Source organism: Uloborus diversus, chromosome 2, assembly GCF_026930045.1.
Source record: "Uloborus diversus isolate 005 chromosome 2, Udiv.v.3.1, whole genome shotgun sequence".
Taxonomy (NCBI): Eukaryota; Metazoa; Arthropoda; class Arachnida; order Araneae; family Uloboridae; genus Uloborus; species Uloborus diversus.
This window is the reverse complement of record NC_072732.1, coordinates 12,007,793-12,019,643: the sequence shown is the minus strand read 5'-3', so window position 1 is coordinate 12,019,643 and position 11,851 is coordinate 12,007,793. Positions and strand designations below refer to the sequence as shown.

Here is an 11,851-nt window from a genome sequence, read left to right as displayed (position 1 = left end):
AACCAGTTATGTATTGTAAAAAAAACTTGCTGAAATTAACATGCATAATTTGTCCTCTCAACAATTTATTGAAGTAGGTTCAGGGCCGACGAAGAGTGCACAGCAACTAATTAGCTTTGTATATAAAACTTTAAAAATGTGAACATTAATTGTGATTTACATAGTATTACATTGTAAAATACATAACATAAAGCAAATACATGGTATGAATTATTTTAAAATTATTTCTGAATGCTACAAAACTTTGCAATTACAATTATTTTTATTAAATTTTAATTAATAAAATATAAACTTAGAAATTTGAATAATTATGAATATTTTTAACATAATGAGACATTTTCAGTATTTAATCTTAAGTGTGAGATTATACAACTATGTACACAGCATGCATCAATTCATCCACCTCCGAATAAGGGACACCTCTATTTAAGGGACAAAATGTCTGGTCCCCTTAGTGTCCCTTATTGAGAGGTTCTACTGTATATTAAAAACTTTCTGAAATATCATGCGCGCAAAACGAGAAACCTGAGAAAACGCAACCTGAGAAAAAGAGGCTTATACAGCTGCTGTTAACATAAATCTCAATGGGGAAAGTATACGCATTTTTTCGATAACTTGAAAAGTTTTTTGCGTATGGTAATAAATAAGGTATCAAATTGTTCAGAATTAAATTAGCCATAACATATATTTTTTTCCAGAAAATCGAACATTTTGAAGGTTAAGGATCCTAAACAGTTTAAACGCATAACTGGAAATTGCATTCCGGTGTTATTACCAGCAAAGAAGTCTTCTTCATTTTAGAAAACTCATTCAAGACCTAAAAGGATTTCTCCGTTTCAATGTAACTGAATAAATAGTAATTAATGTGTTATGGATACAGTTAAAAATACATTTACGGTTTGAATGTTAGAAATACTTGGCGTTCGTGGTGGGAGGAAGGGGGTAGTTTTTGTTTATTACTTTACATAAACAAACACAAAACTATGTATGTGCGCGACGATAATAATGGACACTTCTTGCCGGCGTTAAAGAAATCATATTTTTACGAATATCGATCCTGATATAAGAAATAATATTGTGTCACGTGAATTTCAAATAAATGAAGAGCATTATTTTTTCCAAACGTCAACTTTACTTTTGACTACACTGTTAAAAATTTTCCGGATAATTTACGGTAATTGTTACTGGCATCCGTGTTGCCAGTAACTATTACCGTAAAAATCAAATGTTACTGTAAAATTTTACGGTTTCCTCGGTAGGCCACAGCAACAAATTGGAGCTGGGATCGCTTATTTCTCCGGTATAAATTACCGTAAAAATCAGCGATAAGTCCGCCATTTTACAGTAACAATTACCAGAAATTCTTCTTGAATTTTTTACAGTGTGCCCTTTCCACAATATGAAGTATGAACCATTAACTTCAGAGCTTGAGTTTTGAGGCAATTTTACTTTAGTAACAGGAGTCAAGATATTTTGATCGTTTAATCCTACGAAGCAGTTTCTTTCACCCCGAAAAAAACCTATTCTATTAAAAACGTGCCTAATTTGTGAAAAGTTGGTAGATTTTTTCCTTTGTTTTAGTGGTTCCGTCGATGCCAGGGTTATCGGGTAACAAGCCTGATTTCTTGAAAGGTCTCGAGCCATTGAAAGTCGGTGAAGGCGAAACAATTCAACTAAGGGCACAGTTACCGCCACATTCTGGATGTGCTATCAAATGGTAAGTAAACATGTTTATTTTATTTATGTTTTAAACTTCGAAACCAACTGTGAAATGAGTTGGAATAATATTGTTACAAATTCTGTAACTAGTAATTATTTTTATGATTAATTTGTCGTAATCTAGCTAAATTTGGCGTTTACTAAATTATCTTTCATCTAAAATTATTGTAGTAACGTAACCTGTAAATAGTTTCTTGTAATGAATATACAACCCCCTGACATTCGATTGAAGTATACGGTCCCCCTATTTTTTCATTGATAAAATTTGTGAATGAATAAAAAGAAAGTACGAGATTTTTTTTTGTAGAATGTTATCGAAACTTCTCAATGGAACATTGTGGAAACTTTTCAAGGATTTATAAATAGCTTCCGCGGCATAAAAAGTCAGTCTCGGTTGAGAAGTTGTACTGAGAGTGTATTAGCTCTGTTTATTGCGAGGCATTTCGCTGTGTTGGTTTGCGTATTTGGATGTAAATACGTGTGTAACCGTTGAGTTTACGGTGTCGATTGTTATTTGCTTAATTGCTGATGATTAATTTAGCAATTGTTGACGATCTTTCCTGTACACAGTGTAAATAAAGCTCCTGTGTTTTTCTCAAGAACTGTGTCGTCCTTTCAAGAAAGTTGGAAGTCGCACCGGATCCGTAACAATATTAATTTAGAAATCGTCAAATTGTTTTTTTTTTTTTTTTGTTATTTATCCTCCTTTGATCGTCATAAAGGTGAAGACAGTAAGCAAAAGCATAATTCAAAATGACTTCGTAATATGCCAAAGAGTAGTTACGTTCCTGCAGTATTTCAGGGTCAATGGCACCTCGTATATTTTTCAGCTAAACATTGTAATACCCCATTCGAATTCGTTTAGCAGAATTCCGTAACCGGACTCGGGTTTCTCACAGCATACGCTCCAATACAAATTATAAATCAAGAACTGAAACGCTGTTAGAAACTCCGGGCGTTTTTAAGAACAGAGCTCACAAGAAACAGAAATGCAGTTCATTTGTAAAGAAAAGGCTTATACCAATGAAAATTATGTGATTATGTTCTCAATAATTTTACATTCATTGAAATCAATAGAGAAGCTAAAAAGCGAATTTATATTCATTTGCATTTTTTGCACTCAAACACAATAAAGCGTTGCTTGTGATGAAAGTTGTAGCCTACGGAGTTTTAAAAAGTTCTAACAACCGCTCCAAATTAAGCACGCTTCAAACGCATAATAATGTGTGCCTTTCTTTTTCCTCACACTTTTTACATTTTGTTTGAAAAAGATCCTGCACATACACTGTAAAAAATTTCAGAAACCTTTATAAAATAAAGAGTTTTTTTTTGGGGGGGGGGGAATACGAGGAACCTCTGTGTCAAAAACACTTTACACAATATCTCTCGAGCTTTTCATAACAAAACAACTCGGGAAGTTAATTAGTGTGTCATCTGAGCACTTTTTATGCATTTTGATACTTATATTTGCATTTAACAGACATTAAGAAAATTTTCTTCTTTATTGATTAGTATTTTTTGTAATTGTCTTTTGTACTAATATTTGGCTAAACGGAACAAAAACGAATAGATCGCAAGATACGGTGAGAAAATTTCTGAAGCATTTCTAAATCTATGGGGAAGCTACGGTGCATGTAAATATCAAAAAAAAAAATGAGAATTTTTCTAAAATGCTCCAAAAAGTTTCTGAATAATGTAAAAAACGATTTCCAAAATATTTGGAAAGAGAACAGAAGAAGGTTTCCAATCTACTTATTTTTGGAATTTGCGGAAAGAAGTTTCCGAAATACACGAAGACGTTTTCGGAGGTTACAGAAAGCGGATTCTGAAATACTCAGAAACATTTGCAATATACCATACAGCCCGGTTATCACAGCTAGAGACTGCAGTTTCGTTTTTATTTGAACTCTTCAGTCTAGCATACACTGTAAAAACGATTCAGAAACGTTCCTGGTGCCCAGTTGATGTGCCCAATTTCTACCAGTAACATATCTCGAAGAAACCAGGAACGGTTCCCGCTAAAATTCAGTAACCTTCCTGAAAAATCATGAAATCTTCCCGTTTAAAGCCAGTCGTGTCTCTGCAACTTGAGTAAGCTTTAGGAGGAATAATATAACAGCTTGGCACCTTGCTGATTTATCAAGACATTTCCAAAAGCAGTATTGCAAGCATGGCCAAAGCTAAGCCAGAATTGCAAGTACGTATCAAGCATCTCACTTGATTGCAATTCTTGCAAAACTAAGTAATCCACACTTATTCTCTCCCTTTGGGAGTTAATCAGCATGGACAAATCGTAGTTTTACTGAAGTCGATACACCTTATAAATACTCTCAATTAACCTTTAAACTGGGAGCTAAAAATATTTTTTACAACAGAGAGGTATCTGCACGTAGCAATTCAGGAAACTTTTTGATACTTGATATTTCCAGGAAGTGGATAAAAACCACTGAAATCCCGAAAAGTTGCATGGATATACTCAGAAACGTTTCGGAATTTTTTTACAGTGCAGTGAATAACCGAGCCGGAGGCAGATGTCAACTCATTGAAGCTGAGAGTGCCAACAAACTGGTAGATAGAGCGAATCCTTCTCACCAGCGAGTATATTGCAGATAGTTCTGCCTTAGCCCTGGCTTAGGGGCGGTAACTTACTGTTATAAATACCCAAGCTTTGCCTTCAATTCACGAGTTGAACCACACCATGCTGCGGACTGTTCGCTGGTGAGATGGATTCGCTTTATGTACCAGTTTGTAGGCACTCTCAGCTACAATGAGTTGACATCTGCCTCCTGCTCGATTATTCACTAAGCTAGACTGAAGAGTTTTAATAAGAACGAAACTGCAGTCTCCAGCTGCGGTAACCGGGCTGTCTGGTATATTGCAAATAGTTCTGCCTTAGCCCTGGCTTAGGGACGGTAACTTACTGTTATAAATACCCAAGCTTTGCCTTCAATTCACGAGTCGAACCACACCATGCTGCGGACTGTTCGCTGGTGAGATGGATTCGCTTTATGTACCAGTTTGTAGACACTCTCAGCTACAATGAGTTGACATCTGCCTCCTGCTCGATTATTCACTAAGCTAGACTGAAGAGTTTTAATAAGAACGAAACTGCAGTCTCCAGCTGTGATAACCGGGCTGTCTGGTATATTGCAAACAGTTCTGCCTTAGCCCTGGCTTAGGGGCGGTAACTTACTGTTATAAATACCCAAGCTTTGCCTTCAATTCACGAGGCGAACCACACCATGCTGCTGACTGCTCGCTGGTGAAATGGATTCGCTCTATCTACCAGTTTGTAGGCACTCTCAGCTTCAATGAGTTGACATCTGCCTCCAGCTCGGTTATTCACTATGCAAGACTGAAGAGTTCTAATAAGAACGAAACTGCAGTCTCTAGCTGTGATAACCGGGCTGTCTGATATATTGCAAATAGTTCTGCCTTAGCCCTGGCTTAGGGGCGATAACTTACTATTATAAATAATCAGAAACGTTTTTGCAAATTTCATGATCTGCAGCGGCCCCGTATATTCAGAAACGTTTTAGGATGATTTTTTTTTTACAGTGTAGATATCTTGTAATGCAGTTGGAAATCCTTACATTTTGGAAACTCGTGGTGAAAAATAGTTTGCAGAAACTTTGGGGGGAAAATAACTGAAACCACCGCGTGAAAAAAAAAAAAGTTTTATGTAAGACCTTTTCCTTTTGTCCATATCCATTACGATCAGACACTTACAAAAACTGATACTCAAGAACCATGAAAAAAAATGGCACCCGACCAACTACTTTTCGGAGTAACCAGAAATTTTTTACACAGCAATACAGGAAAATTAAGAAGCCATGTAGTCCTAGATTTGTCAGACTCTGATTTTGGTGAACCATGACAGGTAGCAAGAATACAAAAAAGGGCTACGAACTGAAATTAAAACTCTATTTAGAGCTAAGATCTTCAAACAATCCGTTCTCAATCAATCTTGTTTGTAGACCAGTATTACCGAGGACTTTTTTAGATACTCTCTTTTTACTCGCCCATTCAAATTCTACGGGTTTCTTTGAATCAGAAAGGAATGGGCCTCAACTGTTGATCCTTCTATTCTGCTTTTCAATTTATGATTTGTCTTATCTGTGTACGGTTATAAAACTATTTCAACGGTGTAATTATTCAGTAGTACTTGATAACATTCTAAACTACTGGGCTTATACATTTTTCTTTTTAGTTTTTTTGGTTTTTACGCAGTCGGGGTTTTTTGTTTTCATTTAATATTTTTTTTTACCTAATTCCTCAGGATGAAAGATGGTGACGACGTCAGTCCCAGCGACCGTATCCAGCTCTTAGAGCAGCCCAATGGTCACATCGCGCTCATAGTGGAGGGGGCCATGCTGCAGGATGCCGGCAAATACGTTGTCGTGGCGTCGAACGAGCACGGCAAGACCAGGAGCACAGCAATGGTAGCCGTAGTTGGTAAGATTACGAAATTGTAGCATATTTCTTTTGCAGCGGCGGTTTTTACTAGAGCCGCTATATAGATAGGCCGACGCATCAGCTAAAGTTTAGCCATTTTGGATCGGATTTTTCATTGTTGCACTGCTTGGGTTACCACAGCAAAGTTTCGGATTTCGCCAAATTTGCAGAAAATAATATTTTGTTTTATAAACAATTCACGTGCCGCTAATAATTGCTTACAGTGAACAATCACCAACGCGATAACTCGCCAGAAAAGACACCCACTCAAACACGCGCTCCGATCCAAAAAGGCTGATCTTAAGCTGATGCGTCGGCTCGTATATATAGGGGCCTTAGTTTTTACCAACTAAGCATGCCCAACTGATTTGAGTAGGAACTCATGCGATACGTTAGAAACGATGTCTTCTTTACTAATAATAGAGTTGAAAGTCTCTCTGTCCGGAGGATGTCTGTAAGATGTCTGGATCTCTGTAACGCGCGTAGCGCCTAGACCGCTCGGCCGATTTTAATGAAATTTGGCACAAAGTTAGTTTGCAGCATGGGGGTGTGCACATCGAAGCGATTTTTCGAAAATTCGATGTTGTTCTTTTTCTATTCCGATTTCAAGAACAAAAACATCATAAGATGGACGAGTGAATTACGAAATTATCATAACGTGGAACCGTAACATGCGTACAGGCGAGAAAATTCACCATGCATTATTTGTAAATATACAGGCGAACCAAAAGATCTTTTAATTTTTCTATTACGGGCAATGCCGTGCGAGTACCACTAGTTACTAATAATAAGCTGAAAATCTGTCTGGATATCTGGATCTCTTGTCTATCTGTCTGGATGTCTGTGACGTGCATAGCGCGTAGACCGTGCGGTCGATTTTCATGAAATGTTTCGTCATCCATTATTTGTAAATATACAGGCGAACCAAATGACCTTTTAATTTTCAACTACGGGCAAAGCCGTGCGGGTACCACTACTTATAAATAAAGCTCTTCCAGTCAACTTAAAGTCGTTGGTTAAGTACAATGAACCTCGTTCTTCAACCAACCTCACTTGTGGAAGTTACTTGGAGGGAGGTAAACTGCTGTGCGGCGCAGTATCTGCAGAAATGAGGTTTTGAGATACTTCAAGAAACGCGTTTTGGATTCCATACAAGCAATACGGCAATGCCTGAATTTGACGTTTTTTGTTGCGCCTTATTTTCAGCGTAAACCAAATAAGCAAGTTTGTACAATGAAGCCAAAGTACAACACAAGACGAAAATGCAGAAAGGTGAACAATTTAGTTATTCAAATGTAAGAAAGGTCATGTCCGACATCAACTTTTCATCTGTATAATAGATTTTGTAATAGGTGATTTCTAATGCACTGAAATAAGATATATCAGCCATATCAGATCACATTTTATCGAACTGAAGAAAGTATGCATTATGTCAAAGAAGAAAGGTTGATTTATGCAAAATCAAAATTTACGCACCCATAATAACAGGGAATTGCTACTTTTCCCTCCTATTTTTAAGGTGTAATAATCTCAAAGAAAAAGAAAAAAAAAGGAGAAGAAAGGGGGAAAAAAAATATCGAACTATATGCTCCATACAAAATTTCAAACGCTGGATAATAATACCCTTTAAAATATCTGAATAAGTGAAATAAATTTTAAAGGGTTTAATAAAAGAGTAAAAATGTAGAAAACTGAAACGTATCGTGCATAGTAGGAAAATAAAAGTAAGTACAACTATACTTTGAAATAAGTTTTCTGAAATGCTTGTTTGCAAAACTTTTTAATGTTAAATTTTTAAATGCATTGATAGATGTATTTTACGGAATCATTTTACACATTCTAGTTTAATTTTTTTGCGCAACTGCTAGCAGAATGTATTGAAGTTCATACATTAAATGACACTTCTACCACATTAAATAACACTTTGACTCACTTACACGAAAAGTGTACAATGACATCAGAAAGAAACTGCATTCCTCCCAGAAGTTTAACACTGGAAACTTCGAAGGTATTCAACTAAATTGGAGCACAATATTGTCGAATGTTTCACTTTCTACCTTTCAACGTTTGAAGAGTTGGATGTTTTAAGTAGTAGGCATCCGATGGGGGGGGGAGGGGGACCTAGCCTGGCGGCATTGTAAAGGCTGGCAGATCCTATTAATAACATTAGGGCGCTAACAGGTCAGATTTATGTTATGGTATGATTGTTTCTTCACCGTTGATTTTGTTCTGGAAGTGCAAGAGGCAGGTGCACCAAATGTATGATTCAATTCTTAAAATGAAGAACTATGTTTTCTCTAATTACATAATTATTTGTTACAGGAACTGGATTCCGTCTTCCAGAAATTAAGGAGAGTCTGCAGCCAGCGTCCTTCGAGCAGGGTCAACCAGGAAAGTTGACCGCCAAAATAGACGGAGAACCAAAACCAGAAATTCAATGGTAAGATCCCTAATAACACTAATTAAAATGGGATCCTTGTTGAACGAAGTCCGTTTGGCAGCCCCTGTTGCACAAAGGTCAGGAAACATCCGTGTGAAGTCGTTGCAACCATTGAGAAGAAATAAAACATGGGCGGCTCGTACAAGGAGGCAAGGGGGCAACTGCCTCTTCATTTTCAAAAGTAAATGGATATTGCACCCTCGCTTTTCAGAGTTAAAAATTAAAGATCGAGTGAAAAAGATTTTTTTAGCGTGTGGATTGACTTATTTCACGAAAGTGAAAGCGGTGAACTTTCGAATAGGAAGGGGAAGTCTATACGGTGGCAATCGATCCCGCGATTTTTGAGCTCTTACTCCGCATTTTTGGAGATCATTAACTCAGTAAAGTTAAAATCCAATAGTGTAGCGCAAATTTTTAAAAAAAGTTTTAGAGACGCCACCGTTCCACCAATGTTTTCCACCATTGTCCGGAAAATTTCGATTTAGTTCATGAGCCCGAAAAAAGAAATTCTTCTATTAATTCTTTGAACTATTTATAAACTGGAAAAGTCAAGATTTTAGAAGTAGAGTGTATGTGCTTGCGTGCTTTACTTTTCCCACGAGTTGATTGGTTGCTGAGACTTTATCAATTAATATGCCGAGAGAGGTCAAATGCCCATTTCATTATTAAGGTATCAAAAATTACGCATTGATTTTTTTTTCTTTTTTTTAAACTTACAGTTTGTTAATTACAAATTTTTCGCGTATTTTGAAAATTCAGCTTTAAAACTTTCAAACCTAAAATTCTTAATAAGCACGTGAAACATTTTTTAAAACATGAGAGCGTTATGCCGATGAAATGATTAGCACTTAATGGAAGTTAACAGGAAAGAATGAATTTAGCTTACGAAAACAAATAAACAAAACACTATAAGTCAAGAAATGAAAAATTTCTTACCTGAAAGTTTAACTAATTCTCTCTACAAAAAAAATCTGAAACGTCACAGATTTTTTCCAAACAACGTTTCGTAATTTCACGGTTTTCCAGCAGTTTCCTGTGAGAATCAAGTATGTTTGCGAGAAAGTTTCCTAAACTGCCACAAGTTTAATGAATTCAATCTTCTCTCTGTTGTGAAAAATATCCTTAGCTATCAGTACCAATGTCCTGTCCAGATCGACAGAACCCCAAGTGAGGGCGAAATGCACTCTCTAGATACTGTAGTTTTGCAAAAATTGCAAGGTGTGCAGTATTTGCTTGCAATTCTGCATCAGGTTTGGCCGTATTTGCTAAATGCTTTAAGAGCTTTCCTGTTACATCAGGATGGTGCCAAGCGTTAAGAAGGATGGTGCCAAAGGATGGTGGAACAAAAGGCAGGATGGTGCCAAATGTTAAGAACATTTAAAAGTTTTCTTGGATGATTCTTGCTTTATTTCAAAAATGTGACAGGCTTCTGTCGAGAAAGTTTCTGGGCTCTTCATTAAGAGCTCCAGGAAAATTGCTGACTTTTAGAGGGAAACTTTCCTATTTTTGCCAAATATGCTACCGGTACAAATAAGGCACATTCACTGTCCATTATTTTCAAGGAACGTTTCTGATTTTTTCCCAATTTTATAATCCCTTACCCCAAGACATATGACAATACCATTTCTCCTTCCACTTGTACTAAGTATCTCAAATTTTTAATTTTGCCACTTACACCCGTTTGTTTCCATGAGCTTCATCTGCGATATAATCATGTAGTTTAAATGGGCACTTCGATAACAATTTCAGTGCGTTTAGAAAGGGTATTTTAGGTCGATCTCCCACATTTCCCTCCCTTAACCCCTTCAGTCGGAAATATGAAATACTTGACCAAAAATGTTTATATTTGGTACACAGTGTACTACGGTAAAGCATATCTTATAGACAAAATTTCAAGTTTGTAGGAGAAAAATTAAAAGAGTTATGGCACGTCCAATATTTCGGACTTACATTTTTGAAATTAATATTTCATATAAAAAAACGATAAAATACTAAACAAACTTCATCACAAAATGTTCTTCAAACAGTTATAAAAAATAATATAAGCGTTTGAAACAATTAGTTAAAGATTATATATTGTTAAAAAAAATCAGGAAAAAAAGCTCGCTTTTCAGACGAGAATCCATGGTTGGAAAATGAGCCACTCTCTACCTCTCAATCCTTATATGTCAGTGTTGTCAATCCCAAAACGAAAAATTATTTCACAGATTATAATAAGCAGAATGTGAAGAGTCAACTACAAAAAAAATCAAGTAATTTGATCAATTATTAAATGATTAGCAGCTATTTAAAGTGTATGTCCGGTATACTGGACACCAGGTCTGAAGGGGTTAAACACATTAATTGACCATTATTTTCCAGGAACGTTTCTGGTTTTTTTTTTACCAGGTTGGTATCATAAAAGTTTGTTTCCGATTAAGTCAATTATCGCGCGACTGTATCTTGCTGTTTCTGTCCCTGCAGGTTGCGAGACGGCCAACCCATCCTGCCGAGTGAGAGGATCAAGATGAGCGAAGATCCGGACGGCACGGTGAGCCTCGAGATCTCGCAGGTGTTGCCCGAAGACGCGGGGAAATACACGCTGCTCGTCTCCAACCTCGGAGGAGAAACCCGCACCTCGGCACCCGTCGAAGTCATACGTAAGACATTTGATGACTCACAACCCTTTCTCTATTTCAATATTTGAAAGTATAGTTCGCCTTTCTTCCTCGCTATTGCTAGCGTTCGTTAAACAAACAAAAAAAAATCATTTATTTTATACGAGGGGGGACCCAAAATTAACCGGATTTTTGTTCTAAAATATTTATTTATTAGTTTATTCACAAAATTTTTCTAGTCTCCTTTAAAGTGATCTCCCTTAGATATAATACACTTGTTAATTCTTTTTTCATCTGTTAGAAGCTCCCCTGGAACTCTTTAACTTTGACCATGTCCAGTGCCCGTTGCGAAGCAGTTTTTATAGCCTCTACATCATCAAAACACTTCACTTTCAGATTTTTTTCATCCTCGGGGACAGATAAAGATTACAGGCGGCTAGGGCTGGTGAATACGGGGGGTCATTGAACGACTAGCCACCCCTGAGAGGCCAAGTAGCGGTTAATAGTGAAGGCTGTGTGTACGGGAGAGTTATCATGGTGAAGGAAACATTCTTCTGATCGCCCGCGCGAGATCCAACTCACTGTTGTTTCTTCTAAAGTTTCCTCAGTCGTAAAACGACGACTCTTGTTGATTTTTTGG

The 11,851-nt window shown here is 36.8% G+C and overlaps 1 protein-coding gene across 1 annotated transcript in view; it reads left to right on the top strand.

Annotated features, from left to right (window-relative positions):
* The window catches only part of LOC129217813 (muscle M-line assembly protein unc-89-like), a 161,798-nt gene that overhangs the window by 103,773 nt on the left and 46,174 nt on the right, over positions 1 to 11,851 (top strand). Inside the window, exons 28-31 of the mRNA XM_054852152.1 lie at positions 1,582 to 1,717; positions 5,999 to 6,174; positions 8,497 to 8,614; positions 11,078 to 11,253. Of these exons, the coding sequence (XP_054708127.1) occupies positions 1,582 to 1,717; positions 5,999 to 6,174; positions 8,497 to 8,614; positions 11,078 to 11,253 (606 nt within the window). The remainder of the gene's footprint in view (positions 1 to 1,581; positions 1,718 to 5,998; positions 6,175 to 8,496; positions 8,615 to 11,077; positions 11,254 to 11,851) is intronic.